The sequence below is a fragment of the Rhineura floridana genome, chromosome 2 (assembly GCF_030035675.1).
Source record: "Rhineura floridana isolate rRhiFlo1 chromosome 2, rRhiFlo1.hap2, whole genome shotgun sequence".
NCBI lineage: Eukaryota > Metazoa > Chordata > Lepidosauria > Squamata > Rhineuridae > Rhineura > Rhineura floridana.
In genome coordinates, this window is record NC_084481.1 from 207,549,910 (window position 1) to 207,574,339 (window position 24,430).

The 24,430-nt window shown below is 42.9% G+C and overlaps 1 protein-coding gene across 14 annotated transcripts in view; it reads left to right on the forward strand.

Moving 5' to 3' along the window:
• Positions 1-24,430, forward strand: part of UNC79 (unc-79 homolog, NALCN channel complex subunit) — a 219,281-nt gene that overhangs the window by 95,412 nt on the left and 99,439 nt on the right. For 11 of the 14 annotated variants that reach the window (XM_061612016.1, XM_061612022.1, XM_061612013.1 and 8 more), the window contains 4 exons: positions 1,460-1,661; positions 3,861-4,040; positions 8,633-8,698; positions 17,910-18,196. In XM_061612016.1, the coding sequence (XP_061468000.1) occupies positions 1,460-1,661; positions 3,861-4,040; positions 8,633-8,698; positions 17,910-18,196 (735 nt within the window). The remainder of the gene's footprint in view (positions 1-1,459; positions 1,662-3,860; positions 4,041-8,632; positions 8,699-17,909; positions 18,197-24,430) is intronic. The other 3 variants (XM_061612021.1, XM_061612023.1, XM_061612024.1) reach the window with 1 other exon arrangement.

The following is a 24,430-nucleotide window of genomic DNA, read 5'->3' on the forward strand; positions in this document are numbered from 1 at the left end:
TGCCAAAACACCTGTCCCACCACAATTAGGCTTCAAAGAATCATTCTATAGAAGCCTTTAAAAAGACTAATTTTGGGGTTGGTGATTTTTGTTGGAAGTTGGGCATGAGCAACTCCTGCTTGGGTCCTTTGCTTGCATTTCAAAGGGAAGAAAGAGATAGGGTCCTCTAGCTGGCTAGGCTTGCCTACCTTTACCTGTGCTGTTCTCTACTTAACTTCCTTCCGTTGTAAACTGATATGCTCAGGGAAGCTTATCTGCCCCTCCTCCTTTTGTTGTCTTCTTTGACTGTCCGAGGAGAGAGGAGACATCTTTGCCTTTGCTCCCTCTCCTGAGCCACAAGGGCAATACCCAAGTTTGGGCATTGTGCCTCCCAACCTAATTAGTTAGAACTAGGTATGCCTATCCTATCTACTATGTATTTCTATATATAAAGTAGCTTTTCTTATTTTACTAAGTCTTACGTCTCGGTGATCTAAAAGCCTTCTACTTAGGTAAATACACACACTGGCACACACACAGCTCAAACCGCTGAGGATCTCTGCATATATATATATATATATATATATATATATATACATATTTTGATTTGTAAGACCCTCCGTGGCGCAGAGAGGTAAGTGGCGGTAACGCAGCTGAAGCTCTGCTCACGGCTGGAGTTCGATTCCAACAGAAGGAGGAAGTCGAATCTCCGGTAAAAGGGGTCGAGGTCCACTCAGCCTTCCATCCATCCGTGGTCGGTAAAATGAGTACCCGGCATATGCTGGGGGGTAAAGAAAGGCCGGGGAAGGAACTGGCAATCCCACCCCATATATAAAAAAAAATGGTCTGCCTAGTAAACGTCGCAAGACGTCACCCTAAGAGTTGGAAACGACTCGCACTATAAGTGCGGGGACACCTTTACCTTTACATATTTCGATAACAATTTTGAGGGTCACAACTGGGGAGGGAAAGGTTAACCTTTCCTCCCCAGGTGCAAGCCCCTCCTGAAATCACCCCTCCCTGTAATTAGGCTTGAGAAAAAGCATCCTATCAGCTCCAATAGAAGGCTTTTTTCAAGCCTAATTGTTGTACATGGGTGGTGGGAGAATCTTTCTTGAAATTGCAGCTGGGGAGAGGAGTTTTTCTGTTCAGGAAGACACCCCCCCAAAAAACATTAGCCTTGAGAAAAGGAGTAAAAACATTTTTTTCAAGTCTAATTGCTGGGGGAGGGGAATGAGTGAGTATGTGTGTGTGCATAGATGTGGTTGTGATGTGTGTGTTGTTGTAGTATGTGACTTGTGCCCATAAAAGTTTCTCCAGTTTGGAAATGTGCCTGTGGATCCCAAAAGATTGGTGACTCCCTGTCATAAGCCCTGTTCTGTGATGTTACAGGTGCCTGAGAACATTCTGAAGGCTTATAGTCTCATGAGATACAACACACTTATACTCTTCATGTCTGTATTTTATTTTTGCTCTCTAGGGCCTTTGTCTTTGCCTTGATTTCCAGTTTGATACAGTTGTCAAGGACAGGCCCACAATTCTTAGCAAGCTTTTGCTGCTTCATTTTCTCAAGCAAGACATTCCGGCATTGAGCTGGGAATTCTTTGTGAATCGGTTTGAAACACTCTCTCTTGAAGCACAGCTTCATCTGGATTGCAACAAGGAATTTCCCTTCCCAACGAGTAAGCACCACTTCCTGATGTGATTGCTACAGTTAAATGTTCCTCCCCTTCATGGGGGGCGGGGGGAGGCCCAGGTTTGTAACAAGAAAACCTACTCAATTCTCTGCTTCATTGGCGGGGAGCAACTCTGTGATGGAATCAGACTTTGTTAAAATAGGCTATTTATATGGACTTGGCTTTTTTAGGTGTTGTATAGTATATGGCACTACATACCTAACTTTTTTCATTTGGAGATTATAGCGTTAATTTGCTATACTTGACCAGTCCTGGGGCTCAGATGAGAAGGCTGTATGTGAGAGATGGCATGTCTCTTGTCTGAGAGTGGGAAAATTAAAAGCTCCAATACTTCCTGCTGACTGAATCCTGGCGGGGCGGGAGCCTGTGATTGGCAGGGGGCAGGTAAACAGAGATGTTATTTACAGGTACCTAGCCTAGAGGCAGGTAGTTCAAAGGTGGAGCTCAGATGGTAAGAACAAAGAAGGAAGGGCTGCAACTCTAGAGAAGATTCTACAAAGAATGGTATGCTGAGGACCTGTTTAGTTTCAGGGAAAGTGAATGGCATTTTAGTCTTCTTTATTTTGTTCTTTGCTCCATTGGTGGTGATGCTAGTTTTCTGTATCTTTTTCATATAATACCTTTTCCTTAAAACTTGTTATTTTTATCTTAGAAAACTTTATTTTTTTTAATTAAAACCTCCCATTATTCAGAAACCACATCTGAAGGCAAATCACATGCTACTTTGAGCTATTATTGCGGGAAAACAGGAAAGGGTTTTTTGTTTTGTTTAGGCTGATTGATACAGCTTTGTAGAAACCTGCCCCCTTTTACCTGGTGGCAGCAAGTTTTTGACACAGAAAGGGTGGTTTGAGTAGAAGGGCAGGGCTGGCACCAGGTGTGAATGAACCCTTGGGCACCATAGCCCAACACCCCCTTCTACAGGCAGCACAAGGCTAATAAGCTTGCCCGTGGACCCCACCTACCTCTCGTGTCATGTGAAGGAAGTAGATGGCAGCAGGGGTGTCAGCCCCTTAGGGAAGCCCCCAGTGCCATCGTGGGTGATGGCAGATGTGTGCACAGCGTGCACGGTATTCACACTGACTGGAAAGGTAGATGGGATGTGTGTGTGGGCTTTTTGAAGCCTGCACTGTCTGTATTGGGGGGTGCCTTGGAGCTGCTCCGCAGTCTGTGGCAGGTCAGGTTGCAGGACCTGACACTGCTGCGGATCATGGAACAGGAGCACCATCCTCCCACTCTGAGGGGCCCTTCAGGGGACCCTCTGGGTCACAAGGGCCCTTGGCCAGAGCCCAACCTGGCTACCCTCTGGCACCAGCCCTGTAGAGAGGTACACTCTGGGTTAGCTGGGAACTCACTTCCCTCAGACAGCAAATGATCCAGTCACAAACTCTAATAACACCTGTTTAACTCAGTCAGTTTGTTGGTGACTCCAGTAACACAGTCCCACCTTTATGGGACCTTCATTGGATGACATTTTCTGCCTCAAAAAATCAGACAAACAAAGGAAGTGGCCTGGTTCAGATCTAACCATCCTGTACCGATAAACCATGATTTATCAGCAAAGGAACAAGCAACATGCTCAATTTTTTCACCTCTTCTCCCCTCTTGTGCCCAGCTTCAGTGAAGCTATCTTAGGCTGATAAATACACGTCTACTCAGAATACTCCAATACATGTCTACTCAGAAGTAAACTTCATTAGGTTCAATGGGCTTACTACCAGGTAAGTGTGTATTGGATTGCAGCCTTAGTTTCTTAAACCACAGTTTCCAGTGAAATCAGAACTAGCAAACTGTGGTTTAAGAACTCCCTCTAAATCAGGATATGAAACCAGGATCTCATGGGAAACTGGGTACAAGAGGGGAGGAATGAAGAGGGAACACATAACACGTAATGCATTCCCCAATATTTGTTTATGGGCTGATATTACCCATTACATCTGAAGTGGTCTAGTGTATCAGTTTAAGTTGTTCGCTGATACTGGATGAGGCACACCTGAGCTCAATGTTTAGTATCTGTTTCTGATTATCTAACAAAGGAATGGGGCTGACAATCTGAAATTTCTATTTTACAATTAAATCCCCATGGTGCTGTGAAGGATTCCCTTATATGTGACACACTTGGTACAGTTTGGTCTGGAATATGTTATAAAATGAAACAAGACTTGTTTAATTCTGTTTAAAAAGCGATCACAGCTGTCCGGACGAATGTTGCCAACTTAAGCGATACAGCGATGTGGAAGATCAAGAGGGCTCGGTTCGCCCGGAATCGACAGAAGAGTGTGCGTTCTTTGAGAGACAGTGTGAAGGGCCCAGTGGAGTCCAAGAGGGCACTTTCTCTTCCAGAAAACCTAACGACCAAAATCCGTTGAGTATTTTTCAAACTTTTTTTGTTCTATTGCAAAAATGTTTGTAGGTAGAGTATGGTTTTACTTTTGAGCTCTTCAGCATGTCTAAACAGGTTTCGCTTTTAGACATATCTATAGATAGATATAGGACAATAATTTTTTTAAAAAGGAATACTAACTAATTAGTTCTGTTAACTGCTTGTTTTATCCACGCACCAACACTCTGCTGTATGTTCCTCAAAGTTTTGTAACAGTCTATGGGATGGTGTATTAAATATAATGTACCATATGCTTCGATTGAATGCTACTATTGTATGTTTTGTTATTTTATTCTCTGTCATTATTACCAGACAACTAGACATGATAAAGAGATACTTGATTAAAGCGCATGCATCAGATTGAACTGGTCAGGGTTCTCTAATAATGGATTATCTGGATCCATTTCAGTCGGGTTTCAGGCCTGGACATGGGACTGAAACAGCCTTGGTCGCTTTGGTGGATGATATGAGGAGAGCGTTGGATAGGGGTGAGTGCACCTTCCTCGTCCTCCTGGACCTCTCAGCGGCTTTTGATACCATTGACCATGGTATCCTTCTGGATCGCCTGGCGGGGTTAGGCATATAACTATAATACAGTGCCCCCATTCCTTCCTCTCTGATAGGCACCAAAGAGTAGCATTGGGGGATGAGGTTTCAGACCCTTGGCCTCTCACTTGTGGGGTGCCACAGGACTCCATCCTCTCCCCGATGCTATTTAACATCTATATAAAGCCGCTGGGGGCTATCATCAGGAGATTTGGGCTGCAGTGTCACCAATATGCGGATGACACGCAGCTCTATCTCTCATTCAAATCTTCACCGAGGTTGGCTGTAAAAACCCTATCCAAGTGCCTGGAATCGGTGAGTGGCTGGAAGGGAAGGAATAAGGTGAAGCTGAACCCTGACAAAACTGAGGTACTGTTGGTGGGAGACAAGGGAAGGTTAGGGGATCTCGGCCTGGTGCTCAATGGGGGTACAATTGCCCTTGAAAGACCAGGTCCGTAGCCTCGGGGTCATTCTTGACTCCCAACTGTCCATGGAAGCTCAGGTTTTGGCTGTGAGCCGGGCAACGCTGTATCAATTCCATCTGATATGGAGGCTACACCCCTACCTTCCCAATCATCTGCTCCCATAGGTGGTACATGCCCTGGTCTCCTCTCGCCTAGACTACTGTAATGTGCTCTACGTGGGGCTACCTTTGAAAATGGTCTGGAAGCTGCAACTGGTACAGAACGTCGCAGTGCACCTGATTAAAGGCAGCCACTGGCGAGATCATGTCACTCCAGTGCTAAAAGAGTTGCACTGGTTACCAGTTTCTTACCGGGCCCAATTCAAGGTATTGGTTTTGACCTTTAAATCCCTATACGGTTTTGGCCCAGTCTATCTAAAGGAGCGCCTCCAGCATCATCAGCTATGCCGTCCAACAAGATCACCTCAAAAGACCTTCTCTCCATCCCATCAGTCAAAACAGCCAAATTGGTGAGGACTAGAGAGAGGGCTTTTTCGGTTGTGGCACCCACTCTGTGGAACTCCCTCCCAAATGATGTCTGCCATGCCCCTTCCATGATGAGTTTCTGCCAGGCCTTGAAGACCTGGCTCTTCAGGCAGGTTTTTGGGGTTGGCTAGATTTTATATTCATTGTTTTTAGATTTTTAATATCTAGGTATTGTATGCCTATTTTGTACATCGCCCAGAGTGGCTGGACAGCCAGCCATATGGGCGACTAATAAATTCAATAAATAAATAATAACAAGAATTTAGTAACAATAATCTAGCATTGCTTTTAATGGTGGCTGATGCCTACGAAAAGTGGGAGTGCTGCAAGTTCCTTTCCTGGCTAAGCCACTTCCACCATACCTTTCCTGAGTTCCACTTATCCAAGCTCCTCCCACCTGCTGTACCCAGCTCTGCCCATGCAAGTCTGTTCTATTCTCTCTTCTACCTAAATGGAGCTGCCTTGAATATACCAGATTCAACTGGGAAATGCTGTTGTTTTTTCATGTCCTGCTTCCAAGCTTATAAGTTTTCATGTTGCATCAAAAAGACTTAAGTGATTTTCCCAAGACCCACAAACTGAACATAAGACAGAGGTGGGGATTGAGTTCCAAACACCAAGCCACTCATTCCCTCCATATTTGCGCCTATCGAATGTGTGATGTGCTAAAGTTTTTGTGTATGTTTTGATTTGCTGTGTTATGACCTGTGGTTGTGATATTAAACTTCCTTACTGCAACTTGTCCTTTTTACAGAAGACAAACCAACAATGCTGTGGCAAGGGACTTGCCCAAAGTACAAGACAGAAGTGGGGCTTGAGTCCCAGACACCCCCTTTTCCTAAACCTCAGCCAAGCCTAAGGCTCTCCAGCTCTGTCCCTATGGAGGAAGCCTTTGGTGCTTAAGGAGCCATGCTTGATTGTTCAGGTCCTAATTCCATTGAAGCTCAGGAACCTTTAGTTCTGTTTAGAGTTCAAAAGCAGATTCTGAACCTTTAATTCTGAAAGCAGATTCTGAGGAGGATGGCAGGGTACCCTCACCAGGATGTGTAGATGATGGCAATACTGGACCCTAGGATTCCCCTCACACAAAGAACTCTGGGAGAACAGTGGCTCCTAGGTTTTGTTTTGGAGTTAATACCCACACCCAGTCTTCGTCTTCCCAGGTTGTCCCCAGACTCTTTTCCTGATTTATTTATTTAATGATTTATTTAATGATTTATATCCCGCCCTTCCTCCTAGCAGGAGCCCAGGGCGGCAAACAGAAGCGCTAAAAACACTTTAAAACATCATAAAAACAGACCTTAAAGTATGTTAAAACAAAACAATGTTAAAATCATTAAAAAAAACCTTTAAAAGCATCTTTTTAAAAAAGGTTAAAAATATTGTTAAAAAACATATTGACAAGCAATTCTAACACAGACGCAGACTGGGATAGGTCTCAACTTAAAAGGCATGTTGAAAGAGGAAAGTCTTCCAAAGGCGCCGAAAAGATACCAGAGATGGTGCCTGCAACATAGGTAGTTGCCTTTTACTGAGTTGGAACATTGGCCCATCTAGTTCAGTGTCATCGACGCCAGGATATGGAGCAACCTGTGATCAGGGCCGGCTCCAGGAATGCCGGGGCCCTTGGGCATCAGCTTGCCCTGGGCCCCGGCATGTGTGTGTGTGTGTGTGCGTGCATGCACGCTGCCCCCCACGCCCCCACCTACCTGTCTGCTGTCTTTTACCATTGCCCTTAACGAAGATAGCGGCCGCGGTTTCCCTAAGGGGATGACGCCTGCGCCGCCATCTTTGATGATGGCACGCAGATCTCTGCCATCAACTAAGATGGCGGCAGGGGCTTCAATACCTTAGGGAAACCGTGGCCGCCATCTTCATTAAGGGCAATGGTAAAAGATAGCAGACAGGTAGGTGGGGGTACGTGGGGGGCACGGATCGTGGAAGGGGAGCGGAGGGGCGGCTGAGGGGGCCCCCTGTAGTTGCAGGGGCCATTGGGCCAGTACCTCACCTGGCTGCCCTTTAGAACCGGCCCTGCCTGTGGTCCTCCAGATGTTACTGGACTACAACTCCCATCATCTTTTGAGCATTGGCTTTTCTGGAGGGACTGATGGGAGTTGGGGTTAAGGATATCAAACAGATGTCCGATACAAACCGAAACAGGAGTGGAAATTACCTGTGTTTGCTTATTTGTCCCATGTCTGGAATGGAACTCAACCCAGTGAATGCAATCAGTATTTGCCATTGTTATTGCTTTCATTCCTCAAATAATATATAATTGATTACGTCTCTCCCCCCCCCCCCCAATTTTGCATTGCATTTCCTTTGGATTTAAATGAATGGGGTGGAATAACATGACAATGAAACTTATGCAATTTACATAGTGGTGGCCCCCAAATTAGGGAATGATTTCCCTGACGAGGTGCGCGTGGTGCCAACACTTATTTTTTCAGCGCCAGGTCAAGACTTTCCTCTTCTCCCAGGCATTTTAGCATGTGTTTTTAAATTGTTTTTTATTTTTTTTTAAATTGTGTTTTTAAATTGTTTTTGTGTTTTAAAATTTGTATATTTGTTTTTATTGTTTTTAATTGCTGTAAACCGCCCAGAGAGCTTCGGCTATGGGGCAGTATATAAACGTAATAAATAAATAAAGCATGTAAGTAAGACGAATAACTTAGTTTTGGGTGGAAGACTAACTGCACCGGTATGGAAATGGTGCTGAATGCGATGAATAGAGGGCGGAATGGAAGACAATGCTTTCTTACATCCCTAGTAAGCCACAACTTAGCCAACCCTCGTCTACGCTGACTGGTAGCAGCTCTTCAGGGCTTCAAATATGATTTGCTCCCAGACCTACCTAGAGTTCTCGAGTATTGAAACTGGGCAGTGGCGACTGGTGGCTCCATGTCAGTGGGGCAGTGGGATCTGCCCCAGGTTTTAGTCTGAACTTTCAAGGAGCTGTCGAAGGTGCTGAAGCTGCCACTGAATCTAGGATGCAAAACGTGCTCTGTGACTAAGCTGTGAAAATAGATACACAGAGGTTTCTTTCGTGCAATATTAACAGGCCTTTTCATTCTTTAGCTACTAGGCTGATCAGGCATGAGCAATCTGCTCCAGCACTTGGTGAGACACCAGAACAAACACAAGGTAAATGCTACATTTGTGTACAATACATAACTGATTACAAGACAAGAGAGGAACATTTCTGCAAATATTCAGAAATTTGAGTGTGACAAGGAGGTTTAGTTTGGTCCTCACAGACTTGCATATATGCTTGGGATCTAGGCAGTGATTTAGACTTGGTCAGAGCGCTCTTCATTAGTGATAGGCAGACTGTCCTTATTTCATTGTGTACGAGAAATGATTCAGGGGGACAAGATTATGTTGGTGACCTCCTCCAGTCATTCAGCAACATCATTTGATGTTTACTCTGCAGATCTGCTTCCTCCCAGAGTCCTCCCTGCCACTTGCATCCATCTCCTCAAATTTATCTGGGTGTGGCAGTGGGAGGGCAGGTTGATGGTAAGTGCTGTGATGGGGCCCCTTTTAGGCCCGAGATACTGCTGTGAGCATGCACAATGGCATCCAGAGTGAAATGAAGTTCCCATGGTCCCCAGCATTCAGGTACATTGGGTATCATGGGAACTACATAAGTGACCCTGGATTCTAATAGTGTCTGTAGCACCCACTGCTAACTCACCACCCCCAACAGCCACTGCATCCATGTAAGTCGGGGGGAAATAGCGGGAAGGACCCTGCCCCTTAATAGATCCATTTGGGGTCGTTCAGGACATGTGAGAGCTCTGGGCCCAATCTTGAAAAGATCCAGGATAAATTCCAGCTTTGCACCCTGATTTGGACCTCATCCCATGACTGCTTCACATATGTTATCTTTGCTCTCAACTTTTCTGCAAGGGCTTGAATTCTGAGAGCCTTAGCAAGCAGCTGTTCCTTATTTCTGAGTCCCAGTCACCTGATAAGAAAAGATTCCTAAATATTATTTATTATTTGATTTATATCAAATAATTTGATTAATTTGATTTGATATTTGATTAAATATTAGTGCCATTGTTACATAAACAATATGTTAGTGCAATATGGTTTAGTTTTGTTGCCTTTAAAAACAACTAGAGCAGCCTCCCCCAACCTAGTGCCCTCCAGATTATAACTCCCATCAGTCACAGCCAGCATAGCCTATGGTCAGGGATGATGGGAGTGGTAGTGCAAAACATCTATATGATACAAGGTTGGGAAGGCGGGCTTGAACACTCCCAAGAGACAGTGAAAGCCCACTGTTCCCATATTAGATCTTTAGGGACATAGCCAGCATCCTAAACGGATTACTGAGTCCATACTTTTCTGTCCATATCCTTTTCTGCATCTCAGCTGTAGCCTGTCCTTTGTTTTATTTATGGATACCTAGATTATATAATCCTTTAGCCAGAGGAGATGACATCATATTTAGCTAAGGGGTAGGGAGTGGGGAAGAAAAAGACATCTCCTTTTGCTAAAATGACTCTCACCTACCAAAGGGGTCTCTGTTTCCTAGTCATTCTGTGTCACATAGCTGTAATAAACTGTAACAGAGATACTAGTCAATTTTAAGGAGATACTAGTCAACTCCAGCTCCATTAACCCTCTTCCATCCAAACATCCAATCTTATTGTACAGCCACAAGAGTGGCTATATGCTATAGCCAGCATAGATTTTTCACTTTCCACCATGTTAAATTGAAAATACCCCCATGCATTTTGCTGCTTCCAATAAGCTCATTTCTAAACAAAATCTTACAAAACTTATAGTCCCGACTCAGAAACACTTGCCTAACAACCCTCTAAGTTTTCATGGCAATACACAAAATATTCAGAGAGAATCCAGAGTTCAAAGTTTAAAACAAGAAAAAAATCCAGACCCCTGTTGGACTTTTTTCTGTTAGTGGTCTTATAATTTGTTGAAATTGATTAGAAATCAGCCATTTTCACAGAGTACCTGTAATCCTATTACTGACCTTGCCCCATACTCTGACCTTCACCTTCTACAGTTTAAAGAAGTTTAAAAAATGCATGGCTGATTTTTAATTAATTTAAGAAAATTAACATTGGAGTCTATGATAAGCACAAGCATGCTCAGTAAGAACCAACTGACAGAGTTCTAAATGTCAAACTAACAGTTGTTTGGCTTGGCTAATTAGGACCCCATGCCCATGCCCATGCCAGACATTTATTTCAGTTTAGGGAGTAATAGCTTCCTCCAAAGAAACCTGGGAAGTATAGTTTGTGAAGGGTGCTGAGAGTTGTTAGGAGACTCCTATTTCCTTGACAGAGCTGTAGTGGCCAGAGCAGTTTAACAGTCAGCCCTTCTTCCCAGAGAATTCTGGTGATTGTAGCTCTGTGAGGGGAATAGGGTGTCTCCTAACAACTCTCAGCAGCCCTCACAAACTGCACTTCCTAGGATTCTTTGTGGAAATCCATGACTGTTTAAAGTGGAATAAATGTATTGTGTGGATGTGGCCAGGGACAGCTTTGGTATAAATTTGGGTGGGAGACTACATGTGTCTGCTGTAGAATAAAAAGATGGGAGAACCCACCCCCCAATAATGATACTGTTAACAATGTTTCCTTTTGAAAAGGAAAGGGGCTTCCCTTTGCTCAGTGCCTACCCATCCAATCTCCTCCCCTCCCTGCCCTTCCCTGTTCACCTCTCCCCTCCACAGAGGCACGTTACCAAATTCTTCCAAGCTACACAGGAAGTGGATTGGACTGTGACAGACCAACCCAATTGTGTTTGCATTTTTCCAAATTTGTAGGGCAGTACAATGTCTCAGAGAGGAGGTCAGATCTCCTGCTCCCCTGGTGCATTCACTATAGCTGCCCAATTTCCCTACTTTTTGAAGTTTGATAGAAATATCTGTTGGCTATCGGTACATTCTTAAACTGCAAAGGGTTTTTGCCTGTTAGTGAATAACAGTATTTAATGTATAAAACTTCAACACGTTGTTGAAATAAGATGAGCTCATCCCATGCTACACTATTTGCCCCCCCCCCAGCTAGACTTATGGCACTAAGGGAAAATTGGGAAGGTTCAGTTTCCACTGTCTTTCACCACTCTCATGAAGTCATGGGCAACTCAGTCTAGGAGATTCTGCTTTGTTATGTTTTGTATTGGATTTTCTCAGGTGCACAGTCTCACAGAAAGGCTCTGGGAAGTCTGGAGAAACCATAAAAAGCGGACATGGGTTGGCCAAAGATTCATCTAGTGCAGTGCCCTATTCTGTGAGAGCTTGAGGTTCACAGGGGAAGCCCAGGAGCGTCCCTTCAAGAGGCTGAGTCAATTGTCATAGTCAGAAATTCATGGCAAGAGTCCAGAACATGTGCAGGACCTTGGCGAGCTCCAAGGATCTTACTAAGACAACTATACAAGTATCGAGATCCAACTGTGGTCTTAATTATGCTGACTAGTGTAGTAAGCCCCATGTCCTCAGAGGAGCCAACTGGCTGTTAAAGGGTTCTTGCCATACTTTGACATCCTTGGCTGCTGCAGGGTGGGGAGGCAAGGGTACTCTGTGAGATCCTTGTCTGAATCAGAGGAGGGTGTTAGGGCTGTGCCCTCTGGCTAGCAGGGTCCTGAATAAGAACTCTTCCACTAAGGATAGAACCAGAGTCTTGTCTTCCTCTGATGCCCCTGTCACAGGGTGCATAGTCCCTGGATTGTGGGTCATGGCATCTAGTATCCAGAACTCTCTCTGTAGAGGCTTTTTGTATAAGGATGGTGTATGGGTAGTTTGCACTGGAAAAAATCAATTTGCATTGGAAAAATTTCGGATGTCTTGGACGGTGATCTAATTTGGGCATGTTTATTTTACTTGCATTTACTAAACAAAACAAAAAACTTTAAAACTCTCAAGCTTGCCAAATAACATATCTGCAATTGGCATCCATTTATTATTACTTACGAACTTATAAAACACTGGCAAATTTTCCAGAGTATGTCCCATTTTGGGAAATTTACTGTGGAAAGTTTCTCACTCCACATTACTGGCTACATTCCTTAATGCAGTTGCTTATAAGTAGGGATAGGCAAACCTGTAGATTCAGGTTTCCACCAGTTTTTCATTTTTCTAATTTTAAGTTCATTTTTTATATAAAAGACGTCCTAATGAAAATTCATCAGCCTTTAAATGTGATTTCTCCTCATATATATTTCCAAATCAGTTTCCGGTAAAATGCAGTTTTGTATGTTATTTTCAGTTTATGCATTTTTATGGAAAATTTACCCCGTATATGCATTTTTGTGTTCATTACTTGGCTGGAGAACTGCACTGTGAAATTCAGAGAAGTGCGAATTACAAAGGATGGCTTTGTTTGGTTCTCATATAGTTTTGGAAAGTGTGAGGTAGGTAGGTTTGCTTTTAAACGTGAACTGAATCAAATTTCTGCCCCATCCCTGCTGATGAGAAAGATCAAAAGATATTATTCTTTGATAAATATATAAGCAGGATTAAATGCAACATGATTTTTTAAAAAATATGGTGTTAACATTAAGAATGATCCTCTGTGGCGCAGAGTGGTAAGCATCGGTAACGCAGCCGAAGCTCTGTTCACGGCCGGAGTTCGATTCCAACGGAAGGAGGAAGTTGAATCTCCGGTAAAAGGAGTCAAGGTCCACTCAGCCTTCCATCCATCCGTGGTCGGTAAAATGAGTACCCGGCATATGCTGGGGGGTAAAGAAAGGCCGGGGAAGGAACTGGCAATCCCACCCCATATATATGGTCTGCCTGGTAAATGTTGCAAGACGTCACCCTTAGAGTCGGAAACAACTCGCACTATAAGTGCGGGGACACCTTTACCTTTAACATTAAGAAATCCTGTTCCACCCTCACCAGATTATACTTGTTCTTGTTGATAAGCATCTCTAAAACATTTATTATTATTATTATTATTATTATTATTATTTACCCACCCTTCACCCAGGTCCTAGAGCGGGTTACAACAATTTAAAAACACATAATTAAAAATAGTTAAAAACAACTGAAACAACATCACAGAGAAAAGGGTGAGTCCTAAAATATACATCTCAGGGCTAGGGTAAAGCGGTGCATCTTCAGCATTTGCTGAAAGCTATACAGTGAAGTTGCCAGATACACCTTGGTAGGGAGGGAGTTCCACAGCTTAGAGGCTGCTACAGAGAATGTCTTCTCCCAGGCCAATACCCCCCAAACCTCTGAGGGTGATGGAACTACCAAAAGGGCCCCCTCTACTGATCTCACCAATGAAGGGGGTCTGTAGGGATGGAGGTCTTCTTTCAGATATTTGGGAACTAAGCCATTTAGGGCTTTAAACGCTAATGTGATTACCTTAAACTGGGGCTGGAAATGAATTGGTAACCAATGCAGCTGCTTTAAAACAGGAGTTATGTGCAGTGGCGTCACTAGAGTTGGTGTCACCTGGTGCGGTAACTCATGGTGTCACCCCCATGGACCTCCTCCTGTATCAGACCATACAGTATCCTTAGTAATGTTTTTTGTACTAATGTTACTCGTAAATCGTAATTCCCATATATCACTGAATGTAATGGCAATAGTAGTGACATAAACAGCTAGCAAAATTAAAATTACACCTTTGAATTACAATATCATACGCACAGCTCAAATTCTTGCTCTTATTACTAATGGGAGTTAATTATCTTGCATATGCCCATAGTAAATTTTCAGATACTTTCAGACCCTCAGCAATTTATGTAGAAGAAAAGTTTGGGAACCCCTGGTATAAGACATCTGCTTATGTCCCTATGCTGCTCTCACCCCTCATTTAGGTGCCTGTGATACACGCGTGTGGACACACCTCCTTACAATTATGGAAAGTGATTCTTAATAATAAGTCTCCAGACACAAAGTTACATAGGTATTTATCAGTTGTTTAGTAGAAAATTCAGAAGTGCAGAGTCCCTTCATGTTACAGCCACATACACCCTTTTTTGCTCCTGGATTAAGAATGAGATCTTTGTTAATGCATTCTCTCACAACAACAAACATCTCTAGGAGCCAATCAGCATGGAAGTGGAGAGCGTTAGCAACTGAGAAGAGTCTTCTCAGTGGCTGACTCACCTCCTTTCACTCTGATTGGCTCCAATCTGCACAAAAGGCAGGGAAGCATATTAGAAGACTCTTCTCAGTGACTAACACACTCCCTTTTCATGCTGACTGTAGGATGCTTGGAGACATAGGGACCCTCCTCCCAAAAAAGCAGAGGGACTAAGATCCCCTGGGCGACTACCCTCCTGGTGCTTATGGACATGACCGTAATATATTTTGTAAAGTGCAAGTTCGATATTATTTATTAAGTGTGTTTAGGATTACACTGATGGCATTCCCAAATATGTACTTTCACACAGACTTTGATTTTCCATAACACAATGTTTGTCCAAGCCTCCACACTTGGGGGGGCACTACTTGCACACCCCTTCCATAAGCACATCAAAGTTTGATACACACCTGAACCAAGACCCAGACAAAAGGGCACTCAAAACAAAACGGTAATTACAGTGGCTGAGTAGATCTTGTACAGTGGTTATACTGACTGGGCAGCCACTGTCCTTCACATTTTACAAAATACTTTTTCCTATACAAAGATTAAATTTCTGTGTATGAAAAAGTAATATATGAAGTGGTCTCAACAGTGAGAAAAGTAAACAAGTGAATGGTGATCCAAATGTTTTTCATTCTCACGTTACGAAGCTAGCTGCCAGATGATGTATCACCTTCCCTACGCATGCAGCGTAGACTGAAAAAACAGCACCCAAGCCACCATTCAATACGTGCACATGTTCTTTCCAACATGAATCTACAGGTCTCAAAAAGTAATGTGTGACAAAGTCCTCAAACACCTTATAACATGCCTCAAACATGGTCTCTTGTTCTACCAGCATGCCTTCACACCATCACTTTGCCAAAACATAAGGATAGGTAAATTGCTTTTAGGGAGGTTCACAATTATGATTTCCTATTTATTTAATCTAAAAATATTTAAAATACATAAAAACAGCCAGGGGAAGATATTGGAGAAATATAAAATAAATACAAATAAAAAAGGGGGGGAGGTGAAGAGACCTTAAATGTGCTACTCACCATCTCTCAGCCTATCCTCCCCTCAGGATGAAAACAACGGAGAACCATGACCACCCCCAGGAAGAAGGGCACACTTAAAATGTAGAGGAAAAAAGCATCTACAACCATAGTGTGAAATCAAATACTTATTGGGACACAGTATGAAGAAATATTGATATAAACACGACTCTCAAATATGTTTATGAATTACACAATCTGTAAATATATTTATAGTGCAATCCGATGTTTGTTTACTCAGAAGCAAGTCCCAATGTATTCAATGGGGCTTACTCAAACTGGGAAGTGTGCAGAGAACTACAGCCTCAAGTGATAAGGAACTTGTTCTTTTAAGTTGAGACCTTATCCCAGTCTGAGTCTGTGTTGGAATTGCTTTTTAATATGTTTTTAAGCCTTTTCTTTTTTTAAAAGCTTTTAAAAAATATTTTCAAAGATGTTTTAATATATTTTAAAGTCTGTTTTTATGATGTTTTAAAGTGCTTTTAGTGCTTTTGTTTGCCGCCCTGGGCTCCTACTGGGAGGAAGGGCGGGATATAAATCAAATAATAAATAAATAAACTTCATTCACCCAACCCAAAATTCAGAATCATGCCTCTTTAGGCTGTTTTCCAACTGTTTATTCTTGCTTTATGGTTATTGGATTTTAAATGGCTTTATTTCTTGTTGTGAGCTGCCTTGGTTTCCAACCCTACCTCACAGAGTGGTTGGAAAAACTACACACACACACTGCAGAATCAGAGCTTGGAAAAGTTACTTTTTTGAACTACAACTCCCATCAGCCCCAGCCAGCATGGCCATTGGATTGGGCTGATGGGAGTTGTAGTTCAAAAAAGTAACTTTTCCGAGCTCTGCTGCAGATGTATAAATACATACAGCCCATATAATAGTTTATTGTCAAACCAGTTGGTCATTGCAGAAAAATCAGTATTAGTTTTTAAAAAATCAGTATTCGTTTCCTACAGAATAAAAACTGTAATACCTAAGTAAACCAAAGCAGCTAGGTTGGCGGGCACTAGAGAGAGGGCCTTTTCAGTGGCGGCCCCCACCCTCTGGAACTCCCTCCCACAAGATCTTCGGCACATCTCTTCCCTGAATATGTTCCAGAAGGCCTTAAAGACCTGGCTTTTTCAACAGGCTTTCGGGATTTTGGGGGAGGCTTAATATTCTTCTGTTTAAATGCCTCCTATTATGTATTGTTTGTTCTTATAATTTATATTATTTCACTGTATTTTTGTATTGTTTTTTGCCATATTTATTGTATGTACGTCGCCTAGAGTGGCCATCGGCCAGATAGGCGACACATAAATTAAATTTTATTATTTTATTATTATTATTATTAAGTAAGCCCTGCCTACTTGCTTTAAAATAGGACCGGAGGAGGGAGGGACAGAAAGAGAACACAAACACAATTCTTTTTTACATTCACTCCAAAGTCCCATTGATTTTCAGCACATTCATAACCATGTCTACTCAAAAGTAAATCCTATTGAATTCAATGGGATTTACTCTGGAGATATGGGATTAGCAATGCTTTTACCCCCACAAAAGCAAGTATTGGTAAGGTTTTGAAAACACTGCCCAGGATCTCACTCCTACACACAAGAGGGGAAAAAACTGAAATGTATATACTTACCCAATTTATGAGATTTTCAGATAAACCGGGGGGGGGGACCACCATTTTCTGGCCTTGCAATGAGGTTTACTAGACACTGCCACAGGTCAAACAAACACTTCACTGATTGGCTGCAATCCTGAATGGGCGGGGTTAAAGCTATGAAGTGCTATACAGTAGATTTAACGGGGGCGGCTGACGTTATGTATATCTTGAGAACCGGACCACCTAGAAACTTAATTTTTTTAAAATTAAAGCTGAGACTCACCCCCCTCTGATGGTGTCACCTGGTGCACTCCGCACCCCCCGTGTGATGCCACTAGGGGGCGGCTGACGTTTTTATGTATATCTCGAGAACCGGACCACCTAGAAACTTAATTTTTTTTTTAAATTAAAGCTGAGAGTCACCCCCCTCTGATGGTGTCACCCGGTGTGGTCCACACCCCCGACACCCCCCTAGTGATGCCCCTGGTTATGTGAGTTTTAAAGTGAAGCCCTGCTGGTAATCTGGCTGCTGCATTTTAGACCAGTTGAACATGTCAAGATTCCTTTAGAAAGGGATATCTAGAAGGGATAGCCCTAGTCACATTGGCCATCTATGCATCTGTTCTTTTCTCTGATGTTAGGGCATACTTCTCCGGAGAATGATAATACCATAAAGGACCTTCTCCCAGAGGATGCTGGCATTGACCATCAGACTGTCCACCAACTCATTACGGTCCTGATGAAGTTTATGGCGAAGGACGAGAGCAGTGCAGAGTCAGACATCAGCAGTGCTAAAGCCTTCAACACGGTCAAGCGCCACTTGTATGTCTTGCTGGGTTACGATCAACAGGAAGGATGCTTCATGATTGCTCCTCAAAAAATGCGCATTTCAACGTGTTTCAATGCCTTTATAGCAGGGATTGCTCAAGTAAGTCAGCTTTATCCTCTGCTGAATTCCATGCTGTTTTTGATTGGCACAAGCTTTCAAATTATCTAGTCATGGTATCAGTGCCAGGTCCGGGTTTCTGTGGCCCTGGGCAACAGATTATCAGTCAGCCACTTTGGGTACCATCCATTTGGCACTGCCTCTTTCTCCTCTGATCATGCTTTTTGAATAAGATGCTGACATTTGAGCTGATGTTGTAACCGCATCTAACAAAGACCACTTCAGATCTCAAATTTCCTACAGATGTTAGCTACCAATGCAGGGCTCTGAATTTTGCCTGGCAATATATCAAGACTATACTGCTCCAAGAAAGCCCATGGGAATTTTGACACTAATTTTAACATGTTCTCGGTGGTACCCAACACATTAACTTCCTAAAGTAATTTAGGTAGCAGTTACTTATTATTAGCTTCAAATCCTGCCATTCCTACAAGGAACTCAAGGTGGCTCTCCCCCTCCCAATTTTATCCTCACAACCACCCTGTGAGGTAGGTTAGGCAAACAGACAACGACCACCCCAAGACCACACAGTGAGTTTCATGGCTGAGTGAGGATTTGAACCCTTGTCTCCCAGGCCCTAGTGCAGCACACCACACTGATTTTTCATTTTTCCCTACATGGAGCAGTCAGATCGAAGTTAAGCAACCTGTTGTGCTAGCTAGCGAGAGCCACTTGGCCAGTGAGAATTCAAGGGAACAACTTTAAAACAAATTGCAAACTGCTGATAGGATTTGGCAAAATTATAGTCACAAAGATCCATAGTACAGATTGCTACCCTCTAATACAGACAAGTGTGATAAAAAACAATCTAGGGGTGCTTCCAGATGGACATTTATTGTGGAATCCATATTCCTTATACATGCAAGGTTCTGGCAGTGCCTGCACAATGTTGTTGGCATCAAAATGACAGCCCATATTTTATCTGCTTTTAATCTGGATCTACCCTGTTTGCGGAAATCCAGTAAGTTTTCTTAAAAAAAGCACCGCCACCTGCCAATGACCTGTTTGTGATATCTCAACAACCTGCTTGCAAACTAAGCCCCCATCTAGAAGCACCCGAAGTCTTACACAGGATGACAGTATTCATTTTGCAGAGTAGAATGTGCAAAGAGATGGGACAGAGGTGCATGCTCAGAAAATGAATCAGCCTTTTAAATAGTTAGTCCCACTCTTAAATGTTCCTTTCTTACATTTGGATATTACTGTTGCTTTTCAAAGGACGCTTGCAGAACTGAAACGCCACCTAAAGCAAATATCATTTGGATGCTAGTCCACCAGGGGGTGGTGTTGGACTGGTTTGTTTGAAATAGACTGTAGTTGTGATCTGTCCAGATTGCATTTGTCAGAGCAGGGCAGCATTAGACCCTAGCAGGGACAAATTATTAACCATTAAGCTAAGGTATGTTACAAAGAGGCTTTGCTACAGCATAAAATGGCCAAGCGCTTCCTAATATAGAGAGCCTGCCCCTGCTGCTCCCTACATTGCTTTCATATAAAATTCCTCACAATTCAGATTAAGAAGGCTGTTAACATAAGAATATTAGAAGTGTCCTGCTGGATCAGAACAAGTTAGGATTCTAATATCTTGGCTGTCATAAAGAGAGAGAGGCCTCTTTCACACCATAGATTTATTCCACTATTATTCCACTTTACACGGTCATGGCTTCCCCCAAAGAATCCTGGGAAGTATAGTTTATGAAGAGTGCTAATAGGAGACCCCTATTCTCCACGCAGAGCTACAATTGGCAGAGGGGCTTAACAGTCATTCCTTCTTCCTCGAGGACCTTGGAAACTGTAGCTGTGTGATGGGAATAGGAGTCTCCTAACAACTCTCAGCACTACACTTCCCAGGATTCTTTGGGAGAAGCCATGACTGTTTAAAGTGGAATAATAATGGAATAAACCTATGGTGTTAATGTGCTCCTACTACAGGAGATTTCAAAGATAGAAAGGAGAGGGAAGATACAAAGGCATGAGAATGAGAGAGGCTATGATTTAGGCTAAGCCAAAATCCCCCTAGTTTCCCAAATATATACTCCCCAAAGGGAGGGGGGCTCTTTTTTGCTGCTTTGTTGTGATGGGAGGCATTTTCAGGATGGAATTGCTGTTTACCTTACTCAGCCTTATGAGGTGCTTAAAGCTTTTTGTCACATCACCACCCTGCCAACACTCCACCTTCAGAAGAGACGTGGTTTCCTTCCCCCCCCTTTATAATAAACCCACTATTAGAGACTCTGCCTATTTACTTCAGCTCCTTTCCAGTCAAGCCTCAATCCCCTTGTGCATCTTTATGTCTCTCAAAAACAACAGCCTTGGGGTGGTTCTCTGTAACCTGCTACAGTTACTTTCTCAGGTACTTCACTGCCACCATTGATTCTGTTTCTCCCTTTTTGTTTATGTTTTGCCATCCTTGCGTTCTCGTAATAGCTGGCCAAGAACCAGGTGTGTTTAATAAGAACAAATAAGTTTGTTTATTAAACAGATGCTTCTTAAGCAAGATTGTTTTTGTTTCGAGTACTCAAGCATGTGGTTTCTAAATATGTTCTTTACTGTTCCAACAGTCTTTACTGTATTGTCAATTAATATTTACCTGCCTATATAACCCTCTACAACTCCTCACACCCACACACATGCTCCAGTCCTCTCCCTTCAAATGTCAATCCCTATCCCTCCCCAACCTGAATCCTTATCCAACTCCCAGCTGTCAGACCTTTCAAATATATTCCACATTCGCCCAGCGAATCACACACAGCATTCCCCAACATTCCATACCTTCATTCCCCCCTCCCAACTCTCACTACTTAGCCTATTAAAACCTCACTTACATTGAAATAAATACACAACAATTATTTACACAGATATATAGAGCATCACACTTTTCCATTCCAACCCCTCCGCAGTGCTTTTTCAACCATTCACAGGTAGTGTTGGGTTCTATCTGCAGGGTTCCTACAAGCCATATTTGCTGGAATGCCATAGGGGTGAGGTGTCATGATGTTGATTGTTCTCAACGTATTCCAGTAAGTGTGGCCAGCAGAAAGCTTTGAAGAGAGCATCACATTGCTACCACTCAGCTACACTTTCCGGAATGCCTTGGGAGTGATGTGACGGTGTCTCTCCCAAGTCATTTTAAGAAAACTGGCTGATGGGAAGCTATGAGTGGCACAAGGTGTTTTTTTTTAAAAGCAAGATTCCCCCCCCGTTCCTGACCCCCTTGTAAGGTAAGTGGCAATCCCCTCCCAAAAAATTCAGATAAATTTTCCCCCACCATGGTCTTTTGGAGGATATTGTATCATCCGCAAATGTTCAGTTTTGCTCCAGTTTGATTGCATTTATGTGTATTCATTTTTATGCATGTTCCCCAAATATTTGCATTTTTGTAAACATAGTTTGGTTGGCAAACTGCATTGGTCAATGAATGGCTGTGTTTTGATTCTCATATTGTTCCAGAGAGTATGGATTTGAAAGATATGGCTTGAAATGTGAACTGAATCAAAATTCTCACCCATCCTTAATATACTGTCAGAAGCAAAGCACTGTGGTAGAATAGTATGTACCAAATGGAAATATTTTGGTCCCAAAATATGGGGTATCATGGGTTTCCCCATGTCCTTTAAGGGGCAAGGGTTATACATTTGAGCTGTAGATGTAGATTTCATGGCTCTTGAGCATTACAGAACTGTTGTGCTGAAACATTTTGTTTACCCTTACATTTGAGTACAACTTTGGATCTTGATTGATCAGGCTTCCCAGAAAAGTGGACATCACAGAGCCCTGTGCACATACATTGGTACTTGTGCAGTGTACATGATAGCAAATGCATAGCAGAAGGGGGGCATAGCCAGTGTGCATATTGGAGCCAGCACATCCATTCTCACTACCCCTTTCACACATTAGGTACCCATGAGTACCAGATGTCTGAACAGGGCTAGTGCATTTAGAACTCTCACATTTCAGTATGAGAGGGGTGCGCAAATTCTCTCTTTATGTTACACCAAAAGTATGAAATGTTTTTTTAAAATATGAGATGTCCATATACAGTATGTGCTTTTAATAGCTTCTTGCAATGTGCAAATCCACTTTGTGTGACAGCCTTAGTAGGACTTCCACCTTGGATGGTGAAAGGTCATAGCTTGAATCCCAATGTCTAATGATCACTGGTTCATTCTTATGGCTCCTATTTAATTCTTCCTTCCACTTGCTTCTTTTTTCTCCCATCTGGGTTCAGAGTGTAAAGGGTTAGGGGCAAGAACTCTTCCTATACTTTAATCTGTAAAAGTGCCACACACATTGACATCTTTTATAAATAAAAACTGCACTTAGAATATCTACTCTGCCATGCACATGTAACAAGATGTACCATTTTGTGGACTCATTACACGTTTGCAGGCACATAGATTCAGTACATTAAAGGGTCCTAGATGATCTTGGTGAGCGCTCATTCATATTTTGTCCTGGAACGCTGAGCCATGAGCTTGGGAAAATTTTGCCTTCAGGAAATTATGAAGTGACAAGTATCAAAGTGACAGTGTCACAGAAGACGACTCCTTGTTCTGACACCATACAAGAGGCTAACAAAAATGTCAGTCTGCCTCTCTGGACCTATTCCAGATGATTATGAAACCTCAGTCTTTCATTTCCTTTAACACTCAGCTCCATTGATTAAAACTGATTGATTAAAGCATATCCTAGTTAGAAGTAAGCCTTGCTATGTTGAGTGGGGCTGTCTTTCTGGTTAGTGTGCAAAGGGTTGCCTAATGCTGAGGTGAAGAATCTGTGGCCCTCCAGATATCATTGAACTATAATTCCTGTCATTCATGACCACTGGCCATGCTGTCTGGGACTGATGGAAACTGGAGTCTAGCAACATCTGGTGGGTCATGGATTCCCCACACCTAGCTTAAAGTGTTAGCTGGGTGATCTGCCACACAGGAGTGGAACCTTTTTCAGCCTGAGGATAGCATTCCTTCCTAGACAACCTTCTGGGAGCCATATGCCAGCAATGGGCAGGTCCAGAGGCAAAAGTGGGCTAGGCAAATGAGTTGTATTCAATTGTCCTACTCAGAGTAGACCCACTGAAATTAATGAGGCTGCATTCAGACATGGGTTTCTCGCATTAGTTTTATTAATGGAAGCATTCTTGTCCCGATTTCTAATGTTCCTTTCGCATTGCGTACTTGTTGCCTTAAGGAACCGTGACTTTTTGACCGATATACCGCCATGTCGTGCTAAATTTCATTCACTCCAGTGAGCATGGTGTGACACAACAATGAAGTCATTGGACTTGTCGCTGCTCCCCCGCCCTTTCTGCACATGCACACTTCTGTTCCACTATGAAAACGGCAGGAAAGAATTGTATGCCGTTATACCAACCCAAATTTTGTCACTTTGCTCTTGTGATTTTCTGGGTTAAGGGAGTTGTTTCTGGAAGTAATTAATATTGAAATGAGCACTTAACTTCCACTGTATTCTACTAGATGTGGCTTTTACGGCCACATTCACACCATATATTTATTCCGCTATTGTTCCACTTTAAGCAGTCATGGCTTCCCCCAAAGAATCTTGGGAAGTCTAGTTTGTGAAGAGTGCTGAAAGTTGTTAAGAGACTCTCACAGAGCTACAATTCCCAGAGTGGTTTAACAGTCAGCCCCTCTTCCCAGAGAACTCTGGGAATTGCAACTGTGTGAGGGCAATAGGAGTCTCCTACCTCTCAGCACCCTTTGAGGGAAGCCGTGACTGTTTAAAGGAATAAATTTATAATATGTGGAATAAATGTATGGTATGAATGTGGCCTTCATCATGTGAAGGATCAAATAAAATGTGGAAATTATCAGTTATGGAAACATCCAGAAAATAAAATAAACTGCTGTCTGAATGTAGCCTTTGTTATGTGCCTTCAAGTCATAAGAACATAAGAAGAGCCTGCTGGATCAGGCCAGTGGCCCATCTAGTCCAGCATCCTGTTCTCATAGTGGCCAGCCAGGTGCCTGGGGGAAGCCCGTAAGCAGGACCTCAGTGCAAGAATACTCTCCCTTCCTGAGGCTTCTGGCAACTGGTTTTCAGAAGCATGCTGCCTTTGACTAGGGTGGCAGAGCACAGCCATCACGGCTAGTAGCCATTGATAGCCCTGTCCACCATGAATTTGTCTAATCTTCTTTTAAAGCCATCAAAGCTGGTGGCCATTACTGCATCTTGTGGGAGCAAATTCCATAGTTT